The sequence below is a fragment of the Postia placenta genome (genome assembly GCF_002117355.1).
Source record: "Postia placenta MAD-698-R-SB12 unplaced genomic scaffold POSPLAscaffold_1, whole genome shotgun sequence".
NCBI classification, from domain to species: Eukaryota; Fungi; Basidiomycota; class Agaricomycetes; order Polyporales; family Adustoporiaceae; genus Rhodonia; species Rhodonia placenta.
In genome coordinates this window covers 3,130,510-3,145,615 of record NW_020169832.1, presented here as the reverse complement: position 1 = coordinate 3,145,615, position 15,106 = coordinate 3,130,510, and the positions used below count along the sequence as shown (strand labels likewise).

The 15,106-nt window shown below is 53.9% G+C and overlaps 6 protein-coding genes across 6 annotated transcripts; 2 read left to right on the top strand and 4 right to left on the bottom strand.

The window, feature by feature from the left end:
• Nucleotides 1–730: 730 nt before the first annotated feature.
• Nucleotides 731–2,813, bottom strand: POSPLADRAFT_1130422 (hypothetical protein; the record flags this gene model as incomplete). Its single annotated transcript, XM_024483953.1, has 7 exons — nt 731–997; nt 1,090–1,285; nt 1,648–1,701; nt 1,831–2,014; nt 2,055–2,142; nt 2,240–2,324; nt 2,710–2,813. 7 exons carry the CDS (start codon nt 2,811–2,813, stop codon nt 731–733), a joined length of 978 nt encoding a protein of 325 aa, XP_024344701.1.
• A 1,284-nt stretch (nt 2,814–4,097) lies between these two features.
• POSPLADRAFT_1130121 (hypothetical protein) lies at nt 4,098–4,887 on the top strand (the record flags this gene model as incomplete). The annotated part of the gene is made up of 4 exons (XM_024483919.1): nt 4,098–4,218; nt 4,265–4,347; nt 4,408–4,495; nt 4,832–4,887. 4 exons carry the CDS (start codon nt 4,098–4,100, stop codon nt 4,885–4,887), a joined length of 348 nt encoding a protein of 115 aa, XP_024344700.1.
• Nucleotides 4,888–5,417: 530 nt separating this feature from the next.
• POSPLADRAFT_1176896 (hypothetical protein) lies at nt 5,418–7,719 on the top strand (the record flags this gene model as incomplete). The annotated part of the gene is made up of 12 exons (XM_024488452.1): nt 5,418–5,622; nt 5,686–5,818; nt 5,870–6,058; nt 6,113–6,261; nt 6,319–6,434; nt 6,495–6,606; nt 6,664–6,677; nt 6,730–6,919; nt 6,981–7,062; nt 7,124–7,246; nt 7,301–7,444; nt 7,496–7,719. The coding sequence occupies 12 exons, from the start codon at nt 5,418–5,420 to the stop codon at nt 7,575–7,577; spliced, it is 1,539 nt and encodes a 512-aa protein (XP_024344699.1). The 3' UTR covers nt 7,578–7,719.
• Nucleotides 7,720–7,906: 187 nt separating this feature from the next.
• POSPLADRAFT_1052015 (hypothetical protein) lies at nt 7,907–9,631 on the bottom strand (the record flags this gene model as incomplete). The annotated part of the gene is made up of 2 exons (XM_024480231.1): nt 7,907–8,391; nt 8,443–9,631. 2 exons carry the CDS (start codon nt 9,629–9,631, stop codon nt 7,907–7,909), a joined length of 1,674 nt encoding a protein of 557 aa, XP_024344698.1.
• A 753-nt stretch (nt 9,632–10,384) lies between these two features.
• POSPLADRAFT_1176894 (hypothetical protein) lies at nt 10,385–13,158 on the bottom strand (the record flags this gene model as incomplete). The annotated part of the gene is made up of 4 exons (XM_024488451.1): nt 11,709–13,158; nt 11,573–11,656; nt 10,933–11,496; nt 10,385–10,873 (listed from the first exon to the last, which is right to left on the bottom strand). Exons 1-4 carry the CDS (start codon nt 12,921–12,923, stop codon nt 10,385–10,387), a joined length of 2,352 nt encoding a protein of 783 aa, XP_024344697.1. The 5' UTR covers nt 12,924–13,158.
• On the bottom strand, nt 13,154–14,893 carry POSPLADRAFT_1072610 (hypothetical protein; the record flags this gene model as incomplete). The annotated part of the gene is made up of 7 exons (XM_024482529.1): nt 13,154–13,806; nt 13,858–13,942; nt 13,992–14,207; nt 14,260–14,685; nt 14,737–14,765; nt 14,817–14,829; nt 14,879–14,893. 7 exons carry the CDS (start codon nt 14,891–14,893, stop codon nt 13,454–13,456), a joined length of 1,137 nt encoding a protein of 378 aa, XP_024344696.1. The 3' UTR covers nt 13,154–13,453.
• Between the last annotated feature and the right edge of the window lie 213 nt (nt 14,894–15,106).

Genomic DNA, 15,106 nt, shown 5'->3' with positions numbered 1-15,106 from the left:
CCAAGTGCAATACGCACGGCCCATAAACGTCTGACGCTTCCGAATGTCACAGCGGTGGAGGCTAGAGTGCCGCATATAGGCGCCCGCAGGGGCGGTGCTCTCGCCCCTTCATCTCCTCATTGCCGGAGCAGGCGGCTGTTAGCCTTCTTCCGCAGTCGGACAATCGCCACATGAAGGTACCTTGCGAGACCTCGCGGCATTGTCAATCTACGTGCAGAAGCGTAGACTGAGTACCGCTCTGAATACAGGTTCGCCGGTCTTCTTTTGAGGCAGCCAAGTGGTGTCGAAGTTTGCCTGAGACCCAAGACGGCTAGAACGAACAACAAAGAAATCCGCGTTTGTCTGGGCTCTGTCAAACGCGGCAGAAACGTGCACGACTCGGAGAGGCGGGGAGAGGCTCGCGCAGTCTACGAAGTACTACAAACAGTAACAAACATGATGTGTGATGGCGTTTGCGCCACAACCCCCGATTTCAACAAACTCATGGCGGCGGGAGCGGTTGACGTCGACGTCAATGCTCATACTGATGCATCCATGCGAGACGACAGCGGTATGCGCTACGTATCCCAAGGCCCTAGGACGGACTTGGGCGATATCACACTAAAGGTTATTGCGACAGGATGGGTATATTGGATTCTCATGCGTGTGCATAGTACAAACCAAAGGTGGCTACAAATGGTATCGTCCAACAAATCGAAAATCAATGAAGCAACTGAAACCGCAATACACATTAGTAGGCACCGCGACCCCAGGCCCAATGGAATAAGCCGAGGCGCAGCTGTCGGTCGTAGCCCTTCGCCCGCACAATGCGGACACCGCTTCCCCAAGCCGGCCGACCAACTTGAAGAGCAGTATCGTCCACGGTCTCGCCTTTCGCCAGTGAAGTTTCCCCCATAGACCCTCCATTCCCGAGCGACCGCGAAAACGCGGGATGAAGGTGTTGGCCGTCGCAGAGAACCGAGCGCCGAGGCGACCTCCACGCCGCGCGGTGGTTTCGCTGTTCCGCCAGTGGCGTTTCCGCCATAGGCCCCGCAAGCCCGGGCAACCAGTCCGGACCGCAAGTGTTGGCCGTCGCATGTGACCACGTACCAAGCCGACCGACCCAGCATGCAGTAGTCTCGCCGTTTCGCCAAAGAGCTTTCGTTCAAAGGCCCCGCGCACCCGGGCGACTAGTCCGAGCTGCAGGTGTTGGCCGTAGCGTTGTTGCCGGTGAGTCTTCTTTTGGCTCTCCGGCGCCCTAGGGCGACCTCCAAAGGGCGCAGCCACAGACGGCCCATCTCTTGTCCTGTGGTCGCCATCGGTTTCTTGGGGTACTTGATTTTACTTTCTGCCATGCCCGGGGCTTGCGCGCCGGAGGCCCTCCCGGGGGCTTGAAGCTTTGAGTCTTCTCCCCGAGTCCTTCCGCTTACCGAAGTGGTCTCTTATCGAGACACTCGACGGTCGCGGGCACAAACGCAGAGCGCGGGTCACCTCGTCAGGATCGTCGCGCCCCCCACCCGTCCCATGCGCCGCGAGGGAACAGGTGTTGAAGCGCGCGGGATTACTGTCGCTGAAGACTGCGCTCCCGTGTCTTCATGGCCGCACGTCCCCGTCAGTCGGTGCGAGCCATTTTTTATCGCCTGTCGCTGTTTTGTATCGACGGCGTACCGCTCGTTGGGGGCTGGGGAGCCCGTGGTGCCGCAGTCTTCGACGGAGTTGCCACTTGTGACATCAACTACAAATGTCAAGAGTTTTAAAGAAAAGAGCGAGGCTCTGCGCGCAGAAGACTCGATCTCAACCGTGGGGGTGGATGGCGTTCTCCACATCTCGATCACATTTTCTGGAATTCACCTGTCATAGATATAAATAACAGTCACCCCGTCGTCAGCCTCCTCGGGCGCATCTTGTAGCGGGAGGCCGGCTTTCAACATGCACAAGCTGCAGACGGCGGTCGTCGCGGGCATCATCGGTAGAGAGGAGAAGGGCCTTTCCGAGTGTGTGATGTCGAGCGTGTCCCAGACCTCATCTGAGATGGCTAAGAAACCAGCCGTTTGCGTGAGTGGCCGTAGCGTTACTTCCAGCATCCCCAAGGCTCAGAGGCCCATCGAACAAACTGTCGTGTTCTTCCTGTGCAGCATTCGGGTTCTGCTCTTCAAGTGATGCCTGAAACCAACAGAAAGACGCCGGTTCGGAGACCTTGCAGCCAGCATACTATCAGCAGTGGCCGGTCGCCTTAATAACCTGAGTACAGAGTAGATACCTCCTTCAGGTCTTCGCTGGCACCGGATATCCGTATCTGGCCGTCGATGCGATATCTCTCGGTTTGGAGGTTGAAATCTGAGAGCCTGCCTCGTTAAATAGCAATTCTATCACCGCCGGGCCCCAAGTTGCACCAGATAGAAGAGTCCAAGGTCGTACATCTGATGTCGAGACTGCTTGCACGCCCCGTCGAGTCTCGCCTACATCTGCGCTGGTCGGTGCCATGTGATCGTCACTTTATTCAATACAGATAACATTCGTGGGGCAGGTTCATCGCCGCCGTGGCGTTCGAGTACACACATGCATACCAGGTCGAGGACTGCGACGATTACTACATTGTGTGGCCAGTGGCATCACGCCAGACTGTTCCTCTTCTCGCGAAGGCGTGTGCTTCGCCGACAACTAGCACTATCTCTACCTGTAGAGTTAAAATGATTCGTCACATAAGTCATGTACTTAGTCAGCGTGTACTGACCGTGGCAACGCAAACTCTTGGGCACTTCAACTGGAGCATGCGCAACAGCTGACGATGTTTTGCGCCCTATCTTCTTAACCTCGGCCGTGGCCTTGCCCATGGACTTTTTATTGGAATCAGGTTAGCAAGACTCATTGTGTGATTGAGTAATTGAGTGAATGGAGAAGCAAAGGTAGGTGCCACCAGAATCGCGCACCCCCTTATGTAGAATAGACGCCCGCTTAGTCATCCGCCAAAAGTGAATTGAGAGAAATCTAAAATACACAGCCAGACGTTCAGATAGCCTGAGCTCCGCCCCCCTTCGATAGACCTGAATCTAAAAAGAAAATAGTGCCACGCTCCGCCTGTATCTAATCTCAATCTATCTTGAAAATTATGCGTCTCGCTCCGCCTGAGAGGACTTAGCGTCGCAGCGCGAAACGGATCAAACAAGTACAAACAGGGGAGATCTGCGGCCGGCGCCACGTCGATGTTTTTCATTCCTGCATGCTCATGTCCTGTCAGAGCCTGTGATGCGTGTATCATATGTGGATACTAACATTTAACGACAGGTCCAGCAGATGCAGCTAGTGAACGTGCTTGGGACACCTCTGGTGGACGAATCACGCGGGTACGGTTGCCAACCTGTACCAGGTCTACTTTTGGGATTTTGACTTCGGGGTTTGGGCTCCGCCTGGTACTTCTTGGCGCTCCCCGGATAAATTTGATTGATTTGTCATATAGGCGCCCCAGATCGCTGCCACAACTGGCTCTCCAGGTAGTGATGTTTGAAAGTTTCCTCGTTATTTTCTGGATCAGTATGTCCTATTATGAGTGCAGAGAAAGTAATTATTTATTCAAGTGTATGGATATGTTATTTGTTGTAGCCACAGTGTAGTTGCCTTAAACAGCGCTTATCTCGGCAGCCTCCGGAATCTAGTCGGCATTCTCACGCTCTTGCTATTGCTGAGGCCGTTAACCTGACAACTCATGTTAATCCGAGAAAGTAAATGTTAGTATTTGAGAGTATTAAAGTATTCTTCAATTCCGGGTCTAATGACATTTTGTGCGCTGGGCCAATTGCCGGTAGCAGTGTGGAGCCCATTAAGAAGCTACTGAAGCCCCGGTCGTATTCTACATGTACCTACGTTATACGGAGTATGAACCCATTGAATTAAAAATGGGTGACCGATGCCGATTAGTATAATGGTAATACCTCAAATGTTCTTTGGTAGATCATTGAGCGCCCGTGGGACAGCATGCAATTATATATTTATATCCCTAACAATAGTTTGCTTTGTTATTGACTTGTAATGCATATATACTTTAAATAGAGCATGCCGCTCGTCACAAGGGACAGTGAGCGCAGCTCTCAGTGGCCAAAATAAGGCGTGGGAACTTATATATGACGTGCCGATACGCGGCAGGTCTCCGGAGCGCCGGACGCGAGGCCGATCAAAAGGCCTCGGGTCGAAAAGTAGACCTGGTACAGGTCGGCAACCGTACGCGGGCCATTGGGGCTTCAGGTGAGTGCCATCTTATTAATGAGGCGGTTTGGATGTTATTGCTCAGGTTCGATCACGTACAGGTTGGCGAAGGCAGGATGGGCGGGCAGCGGGAGATGGGACTATGGCCATGGGTGCGTGGGGGCGCTGGTAAGTCTCCAGGGGTGTTCGCAAATATGACTGGCTCCTGATGTGCTCATCTCATTGCAGGAGCAGCCACTGGAAACACAGGGTATGAGGCCGGGAAGGGAGCACGTCACCACAGCGCGGGCGGTGGGGATGTGCGGGGGTGGTGCAAGTGCGTTAGGAGGCTGACCCGTGAGCCGTAGGTGCTATGTGCTCGCTGGAAGGTCAGCGCCTGATGCGCCATGCTTCTCCATCTCAATATGCTACTACTAATACATGCATTGCTGAGTGTGCGGGGAGCGCGATTAAATGGACGGGTTTGTTTGTGTACATATACGGCAATGACAAGTGTGAAATGGATGGGTTTTTACGTGGACATAAATGGCAATGATAAGCTCAGAGATAATAATGGAATATGCTATCTGGAAAGCGATGCGGCACATGCTTTGATGAAGTTTTGTGCGTGGGCTAATGTCAAAATAGTGCTGACTCTCTCAATTCCGCCCAGACTCATCGACTATCCACCTGGGGTGGAGCGTCAAACAGTCCGCCCGCGTAGGGTGATCTCGATCTGACGTGATTGCATCATTTGGTCCGTCTTCTTCGTCTTCGCCACGACGAAGAAATTGTCTAGGTAAAAGATCATGTCTGCCTCGTTGGTGGCCCGGGCCGACTACATCAGCTCGGTCGCTTGATCTCCGCCTGTTTCACGCCCATGCCATTCACGAAGCGGTGTCTTTTAGTCACTCGTGTTCTATCATAAGCGCCCTCTGCTGTTCGTGATATGGCGGGATAGGTGAGCCTCATTCAACCGCTCTGAGATTATGCAATGCCTGTCATATAGCCATCACCGAGAACGCCTTCTCGTCCGCGCGCATCATCTCAAGGACGCTCGTCTTTGTCTGAAACCCTTCGTGAGGCTCTTCCATCTATGCGCCTGTAAATTAGAGTTTCTGCAGCACGAGCTACTATTAGCCCAAGTCGCTCATACGAGCTGCGGGTCTAGTCAAAGCGTCAGTCAGATAAGAGGAACACTCAAAGGCGCATTTGGTGTGACGACTCCCTCGCGTCCTTTCCAAGCGCCACAGCCTGCCATGACGGACGCAGAGGGCTTCTCAGGTCTCGCATACGTATCTGGTATCTGTTTCTTGCTCCTGGCCTCCTTGACTTGGCTACGGCAGCAACGTCATCGACTCCCTTACCCACCGGGCCCGTCAGGCCTTCCGGTCCTCGGCAACACGCTGCAGATGCCTCATGAGCGGCAATGGCTACAATACGTCGAATGGGGGAAAAAATACGGTGCGCCATTCCGCGTGTCGTGAATGAACTGAGCGAACTGACGAGAGCCCTGGCATGCCTCAGGGAAGATCATACACCTCTCGGTGCTGGGTCGCTCCATGATTATCCTCAATTCGGCCGACGTCATTGTTGAATTGTTAGAGAAGAGGAGCAAACTCTACTCTGACCGCCCCACCATCCCTCTTGCCGGAGAGATGTACGATTCTTTTAACATCAAGCCTTGACATGTGCACTCACAACCTCTCAGGATTGGCTACGACCAATACATCGCGCTGGAGCACTATGGGAGTCGTCAGACAGAAGGCCGCAAGCTCATCACGGGCGCTCTGAGTGTCCGCAACATGCCCAAGTTGCACCAGATAGAAGAGTCCAAGGTCGTACATCTGATGTCGAGACTGATTGCGCGCCCCGTCGAGTTTCGCCTCCATTTGCGCTGGTCGGTGCCATGTGACCATCCTTTTTTTCAGTACAGATAACATTCGTGGGGCAGGTTCGTCGCCGCCGTGGCGTTCGAGTACACACATGCATACCAGGTCGAAGACTGCGACGATTACTTCGTGAGGCTGGCCGAGCGAGTCAACAACGATTTCAACACAGTAGTGAAGCCAGGAAAGTATCTGGTCGATATTTTCCCCTTCTGTACGTCATCTATAATCTGAGCATGGTCTATGGTCTACTCTACTGACTGCTGATCAGTGAAACACATACCCGGCTGGATGCCCGGGACCAAGTTCAAAGCCGTAGCCAAAGAGGCCCGCGAGCGAGTGCAGCGCCTAGCAGATGAGACGTTTGAAGTCGTGCAGACGCGGGTGGTAAGTAACTTGTTCGAAGATGATGATGGATCGATCATGGATCTCATTATCCTCCTTAAGGCTGATGGGACCGCAAGGGCGTCGTTCACCGCTGACCTGATCGAAGGTAATCCTGAACGCACGCCAGAAGAGGAGGATATCTTCAAGACTACGTCGATGACCTTCTATGCAGGTATGGAACGGATCATCACTCTCATTATCTCTTCAGGTCGCTGACTCGACATCCAAGCCGGAACTGACACTGTAAGACTTGACGTGTAAGCTGCTTCAGACGGACTCTCATCGACCCTCGCAGACCGTGTCTACGCTCGAGTCGTTTTTCTTGATGATGACACTACACCCTGAAATCCAGCGGAATGCTCAGGCAGAAGTCGACCATGTCATAGGCTCCGATCGGCTGCCCAAAGTCAGCGACCGTCCCCGATTGCCCTATGTAGAGGGGCTGATCAAGGAAGCGTTCCGTTGGAATCCCGTGTTCCCACTCGGTATGACAATTACAATAAGATGTGCACCACGAGTATCATAATGATGCTGCTGTGGACTAAGCCCTGCCGCACTATCTAAACCAGGACGACGTGTACGAGGGTTATCATATTCCGGCGAACTCCACAGTCATCGCCAACAGCTGGTATGTGTTAATCTGAGAATTGCAAATGCAATGATCCCCTCATGTAATAAACATCCTTTAGGGCTGTCCTGCATGACCCATCATTATATCCACAACCATTTGAGGTTTTGCCTGAGCGATACCTTCAACAAGAACATGGCCTCAATCCAGATCCAAAGTCATTCGCCTTCGGATACGGTAGACGGTGATTCTTTTCTGAGGCCACTGGTTCTGACGCCCGCACTGAACACACGCACAGCGTGTGCCCTGGTCAACCTCTCGCGGACGATTTAGTCTTCATTGTCGCCGTCACGATCCTCGCAACCCTGAATATCAGTCAACCCATCGGCGCGGATGGCTTGCTTGTCAAACCCAACGTCAGCTGCACAGGAGTGGCTCTCAGGTGAGTTAGTATATATCTGAGCACCCGACTTTATTGAAGATGGCCGAACAGTCATCCTGGCCCGTTTGAATGTGCGATCGCCGCACGCTCCGTCGAGGCAGAGCATCAAATCACACATGCCGCGTCCTGCTAACCATCGAGCTCGGAGAAGATAACCGCCGTGTGATCTTCCGAAGGGTACTAATTGGCGTCCTCGAGTGCCGGCTGGACAGATCTTTGTACAGAAAAGTTGAGCAGCATACAGCCAGATCTGGTATTCATCAGTATTTGCCTTGAGTTCTCCATCATACGATTATGGTGTATCAATTATCATTCGATGAAATGCCTGATCTCATTAGGCAGCGTTCATCCAGACCCGCTATGTCACCGAAGTACGGGTATATACCTCATGATGCACTTGGTTACGACCAAAATGGCGTGCAACATATGATCCTGAAAATGATAGACATCGACAGATGCCAGCTAACGCCCCGCAAACCCTTCCTGCACCTGAATGGGCTGAATCGACATGCGCGACTTGACATGTTGTTGCGAGAGCCTCTTAGAGGACATGTCCACAGAGGGCAGTGGAAGGAGACTAGGAACGAATGGCCTGCTCGAGCCAATGACTGGAGGAGGTTCGTCCTCATCAACCTCCTCCTGCGGCACGAATGGCGTATTCACGTCAGAATGTGCAGACGGTATAGCCGCCCACGGCATGGAATTGATGCGCACACGGGCATTGGACTCGCCTGGTGGCGATCGAAGCATCGACTGGGTCGTCGGAATAAATGATAGCCGGTGTTCTGGCAGCGGAGGAGGCGGGATAGGCGGAGGGGCCCGCTCTAGACGGACGGGGGCCTGCCGGCCTGCCAGCTGGAGAGCGCGAGCGCGCATTAGTGCACGGTTCCGCTCGTACTCGTCTTCCTCGTCTGTCGGGATCTCGTTGCCATCTTGGTCTAGACGTGCTGTAAGATTTCTTCAGTTTATTTTTGGAACGAAATCCAGCAAGAACATACCCCATCCACGCCTTCGCGATCGTGACGAAGATGCAATAGTCGAGGTTCCTTGAGCACGAGTACTACCCTGGCTAGTAGAACTTTGCGGGTCCCGCTCGCGTCTCCGGATGATTTCGGGAGGAGTCCAAATGTCATGTGTCGTGGAGCTATAGCGATCTCGAGGAGGAAGACGTAGCCTACCCCCTCGCCGCGCGTCCGTGAAAAGTTCCTCCCGCGACATCAACCAGTTGTACGGGTCGTCGCGATCGGATTCGCTCGGTGTGACATTATGAACGAACTCCTCGCTGTCTACGTTCAAGTGCTGACGCATGCGGTAGCTCGTCTCGCCAGTTGATGCGTCACTGGCGTTGGCTTCCGATGGAGATATCTGTGATGAGACAATGAGGGTGGTCGAGCCTTCCGCTGGCCTCCTGCTGCGCCGCCGCCATCGTTGTTCTCCAAACGACTGAGGTTGGCTGGGGACCGCCCTCCAGCCTGAGTTGGTTTGCGAAGCCGAGCTGTGAGTATCTGTCTCCCGCTCGGTGCCGCTATCTGTTTCGGTGGTCGATGTTGACGCCACTGACCTGGTTGAACGCGCATCTTGCACGAGCCGACTCAGCCTCGCATTGTGCTCGGCAATAGTTCTGATGCTGCTGTCCCTCTCTGAGTCATTGGCGAGTTCGAGAGCACGCCGTGCAGCATCGGCCGTCAGGGTGGTAAAACGGTTGGATACAGCAGACGATATTGACCGTGAGACGCCCCCCGTGCGGGCCGCAACGAGCCTTCCTATGCTTGTTGACGATTCGGTGGAAGTATTATCGTCCCGCCGTGCGCGAATGTTCGCCTCGAGCATTGCCCGTCGACTTTGTGAAGGTGTTACTGCAGAGCCAGTTCGCCGGATAGGGTCCGCCGGGGGCGCATTAGAAGCGAGGTTATCCTCCATGCGACGACGAGCTTCGCGCACGTCGACAATTGTGCGCATGATCCTTCTCTCCTGCGCTATATACGGTGATTCCGTAGCGCCCCTATCCGCGTCGCGCCAGAGTGAGTATGACGTTCCAGGCTCTTCGGTAGCTTCATCCACGGTGTTCCGGCGTGAAAGCTCTGACCCAGACAAAACAATCGCATTGTGACTCGGGCCCATAGCATTACTCGCGGCCAAGCGCGCTCGCTGCACAGGAGTCGCGTCCGGAGAGTGGTGTGGAGGCATCGGGGATAAGTCCGAGGGAAGGCTGTTGCGTAGGGCGCGGAGGCGATCAAAGGCAGCGTCCACCAAAGCCGTAGCCCGGGCCAAGCTGGCTTGGGTGGTAGCAATTTCTTCACCTATGGACGCGAAAGTCCTACGTGCCTCCAATACCCGTTGTGTGGAAGAAGAGAACGCAGTGAGCTCCAAAGATGAAGCCAAGGGGGGTACGAAGTGGGGAAATATGGACGACCGAGTTGTCTCAGACGAAATAGACGACAAAGACACGTTGGGTATGGGTGGCGACTCGCGATTAGCTTGAACATGCTACATCAGCCAGGTCAGGTAGGAAGCAACTACTGCGGTGCTGACATTCTGTTCTTCCCAAGAGCGGCCTTCCCATTAACACGAATGGGACTTGCCTGATGCGTGTCCAACGTAAAGTCCTTATCTGCGCTGGAGACAATGCAATGTGGTTCGAGTACCTTGGTGAGCACGTCGTAGATGGATTGAGAGTATGCAAGAGAAATTGTCAAATCAAAGCACGGAGGAAAGCTCAGATGAACCAGTTGGCAATGGCGGTCCAGGTTGAATGGCGTCGCGCCACCGATTTTGACGCTCACTATCCTCCAACTTGGTCTGGCTCAGATCGTCTGACAATTGTCCGTACATTCTCCAGATAATGTGATCCAACAATGAGCAGATAGGAGCGGATGTACAGAAAAGGCTTGCAGGCATGCAACCAACACCACTATAAGATACTTCAGATAATAAAGTACTTCATTCGCTCTCATCGTCGTCTTCCTCCTCGCTGTACTCTTCCGCCTCATCATCGATGAAACCATTTAACTTCGAGGACTCAAAGCCATCCTCATCCTCGTCGTCTTCTTCATCATCATCCTCGTCGTCCTCTTCATCCTCCTCCTCATCACTTCCCTCCTCGTCTTCGTCCGCACCCAGCTCGACATCCTCAACGCTGCCCCCATCGTCCCCACTCTCCACCCCAACCTCAATGTCCATCTGGTCCTCCTGTGCTCTTGCGGGCTCCTCAGCGTCACTCTCGCCCTCTACATACCGCTTCGCCTGCCGCCTCTTCGCCTTCTTACCCTTCGGCAGAGGCAGCGGTGCAGGCGGTCCAGATGCGCGCATATCGATCTGTGACATCACCATGTCCAGACGACCGCTCAGCGCAAGTAAACTATCTTGCAGCGTGAGTCGCGTCGCGAGCGTGGTGTGCAAGCCCGACAAGCGCGCGACAAGGTCAGGCATCTAGTAGTGCGCCAGACTCATGAGCGAGAGACGGGACGAGGCAGATCCAAATTACGCACAGTCATCAGATGTCCGCTATGTGCCGCGAGCACGGCGCGTACCCAGTTGATCATCGCAGTACCCCGCTGCGAACTCGCGCCGCCACCTCCGCCCTTCATGTTCCCTCCGCGTGCCCCACGACCTAACCGCTCCACACATGCTGTGATCAACGGAACTGCGAGCTGAGGCGGGAGCCTGCGCACGGTATTGCGTATCAAGGTTACGTCGGAATGTGCAAGACATGTCTCCAACAGACGCGCGTCCGACGAATGCAACGCCTGAATGAGCGTGCGAGTAAGAGAGGTGGCAGGCACCGCCTCGATCGTCTCATCGGCCTTGCGCCGCTCATCGCGTGTCCCTGGACGAGCCTCCTCATCGCTAGAGTCAGACGCACGCTGAACGGTGTCCCTTCCGCCGTTAAGGGCTGTGAGCCGCTGTCCGAGACTGAGCTCCGCCAGGTCTACGTCCAGATCGCCGTCGACATCTCGCATGGCAATATCGTCCATTGATGCATCCTGGCCCAGCTCGTTACCCGACCGCACTGCAAGAGACGAGGATTCATTGTAGCGTTTGGTGGGTGCACCCTATCAGAATTACCAACAAGCTTTGAGATTGAGGACGTGAATGCAGATCGCGGGAACACATAAAACTTACAGCCACGCCGTCCACACCATTCACCAAATCTGCCGCCGAGGAGGTGATAGTAATGTCCTCCAAAAAAGCTCCTGTTTCGTCAAGATATGACTGCACAGCAGGATTGGCACGATATATGTACATGACTGATTCGAGTACTCACCACGACATCAAATACAGGCTGCACTCCATTGACTAGTCGTGCGACGTGAATGTGACCTTGCTCGCCCGCCGCAAATGACGCAGCGACGACAGCAGTGGCATCCGCATCCTTCTTGCTCGAGACGGGGATAGTCGACTTGGGTGACAGATTGGGGATTTTCTGCTTCGAGCCTGCCTCTGCAGTCAGGTCCTGGGGAAAGGCGAAAACAGAGATCTTCCCCGAGGCGGATAAAGTAAGCAACGATGATGATGAGAGGGCAAAATGCCGTGCGTCCGAATCCAACGGAATAGACGCTACAACTCTGCCCTCCGCAGACCCTTCTGGCACATCCCAGACGTACACAAACCGATCTGCTTCGGCGAGTGAGAGGAACTGGGAAGAGCTGTGCCATTGCAAATTTCGTATTGATGAAGCATGGCCGGTGAATCTTGCCAATTCTTTCGGCTGAGCGTTCTCGGAAAGCTGCATTTCCGAAGAGCTGGTGGACATTGACAGGAGACGAATGGCATGGTGCGCGACAAGCACGTCCGTCCGACCCTCCTCGTCGGCCCTGGGTCGGGTGGCGAGCGCAGAGTATGGTATTCGGTCGTCGCTGGTCCAGCTCCCTACCACAGCGTTTTTATTGGCATCCCATAGCCGTATTGTGCCGTCCGCGCTAGACGTCCAGATGGCTGACGTATGGTCGCTCGGTTGACCATCCGCAGCGACGGCGAGAATGTCAGCGGTACTGGAGGTGTGTGAGAGCGTCCGTACTATACGCCCATGGCTAGGAGAGAAGAGCGATACAGTGCCGTCCGACAGTCCCAGAACCACCACTTGCGGTGCAGGGGCGTCCTCAACATCTGGGGCAGCCGCCTGGCTATTCCGCTTTTTGCGTTTCCGCTTCGGCTGGTGGGATGCCTCTGCATCCTCTGCAGCATGTTTTTGCGAGTCTGAAGGGTCGAGGCGGGCCCAACAGAGAGAGGTCACTCGAGCATTATCGACGACATGTTCCGCGACGGACTGCCGCGTAGCAGTGTCGTATATGCGTAGGCGATGTTTGTCGACAGCAAGTGACAGGAAAGCAAAGAGGTCCCCTCGAGGTGAAAATGTAGACAAATAAGTTAGCGTCGAATGGTCTGCTACCGCGGGCTGCGAGATTGTCGAGGTCGCGGCAGGTCTCCCCTTGGGTGGTTTTGTGCGAGACTTGCGGGATTTTGAGGGGGTCGAGGCCATAGCAGCGACCAGAAGCTCGGCGGAGTGTTCAGGTAGGTGGAAATGGACCTGTTACCGGAGAAAGCAGAAAAATCTTGGGCCGCGTTCTCATTGGACGGACGCGTTAGATCACGTGCCTCCATGTACCTCCACGCACGTTCGAATCCATGGCCCCGGGCAACCCAAAGTTCCGTACTGAGAGTAATCAAGCACGTAATAATCAATCTAGTCGAATGAATAGCGCTAGCTTCTTTCCAAGCAGTCAAAATAAGAGTCGATTGAAGAGACACGCTACATTCCGAACTGACTACGCCGCAACATACAACAACCTGTTACAATAATACAGTACTGAAATCTATTCCTATGTTTGTATGGAGTACAAATATGGCGGAGAGAAACGAACACGAGTTTGGTAGTAATTCCCAAAGGCGCAGAGAAGGTAGGACACGTCGAAAGAGGCGGAGATAAACTCATCGGGGCGCAGGTAAAGCGTCTATGGAAAGTAAGTAACCGGAAAGGGAAATCAGGAGATATCGAGGGCATGAAAGGTGTCATCGTTGCCCGCCGTTAGGTGGCACGTATCCCGGGGCATAGACAGCTTGATAGCGTTGTATCCCGTTGTGCGGTGGGCCAGCGGGCGTGTAGGTCACCATCGATGGGTTGGTCCCCTCGGGCAGACGTGGGTACGCAGCCACAATCTGCTGCTGCTGTCCCTGTTGTTCTTGTTGCGGCTGTTGCTGCGGCTGCGGGGGGAAGGTATACCCAGGTGGACCCATCATGCCAGGAATGGGCTGTCCAACAGCATATGGAATGTTGCCGATGAAATAGGGGTGCTGGAGCGCCTCAGCAGCTGTAATGCGTTTAGAAGGATCGAACTGAAGAAGGCGTTCCAGAAGATCCAATGCTTCGAGCAATGTTGTCAGTCAATATCTGGGACGCCATGTAAGAAACGTACCTGGAGGCGATGCCTTGGGAAGGACTTGCGAAAACGGGATCTTCGGATAGCGCGGGTACTGCTTCAGTTGGGCGTTTTCTGTTTGCTGCAACGGAAGTTAGTCAATGGTATCGCGACAAGCGTGTGGCACGCACCCCTTCCGTTGCGATCTTGCGTAGGAGGCGCTCATCTGGCGTGCCAATAATGCGCATAATGTGTAATAGCTGATCCTGGTTGTCCCTTCCACGGAAGAGAGGCACTCCGGATATCATCTCCGCGAAGATGCAGCCGCAGGACCAAACATCAATCGAGGTGCTGTACGTCCGCGAGCCCATCAAGACATCCGGCGCGCGATACCATAATGTCACCACCTGCGGTAACATGTGTTAAATGCAGACAACGTAGGCGGCGCGATCTACTCACTTCGTTCGAGAAGGTGTTTACTGGCACTCCGAATGCCCTCGCCAAGCCGAAGTCACCCAGTTTCAGCTCGCCCTTCCTATTGATCAGCAAGTTCTGCGGCTTGAGATCCCGATGGAGGACTCGGTTCTCGTGGCAGAACGCGGTACCTTTGAGCAGCTGGTACATGAAGCTTCGCACTATGTGGGGGTCGAGTGCGCCGCGTTCCCCCTGGGCGTCCATGTACTTTTTGAGGTCACGATCGCAGTACTCGAAAATAAGGACGAGTTTCGTTTCGGTATGTATGACATCGTATAGCCGCACGATGTTGTTGTGCTTGAGCTCTTTCATGAGCGATATCTCTCGGATCGCAGTGGACGGAGTGCCCTCTTCCGCATCGAGGTGAATCTCCTTTAATGCAACAATCTCATTTGTCGTCCTGGATCTTCCCTATAGGACGTTGAGCGATGGCTATGAAGTCGCTCTGGAGTTGCCACTTACCTTGTAAACCGTGGCATAGGTACCCTCGCCTGTACATATGTGAGTCTAAGGTCTCTGTTCAAGCAATGAGACGAAGTCACCGAGTTTCTCTAGCTGCAGAGTCGTCAGTGGGAAAATCTACAATAATGTAGCAAGCACTCACCTGAACATAATTCATAGTCACGTTAATAGATGTGTCAGAGTCCTAATATTGAGCGTATTATGATACGGGGAAAGCGGGATTTGGCTTGCAGCAGAAGGCAGGTAGGGTAGCGGCTGCAGGAACAATGTTCTATGTATGCGGAACTGAGTGAAAGAGTTGAAAGACGAGTTCAAGATGCGCGCGAGCGTCTAGAGGAACAGATCACGTAAGCAGATCTCGATTGCTCGA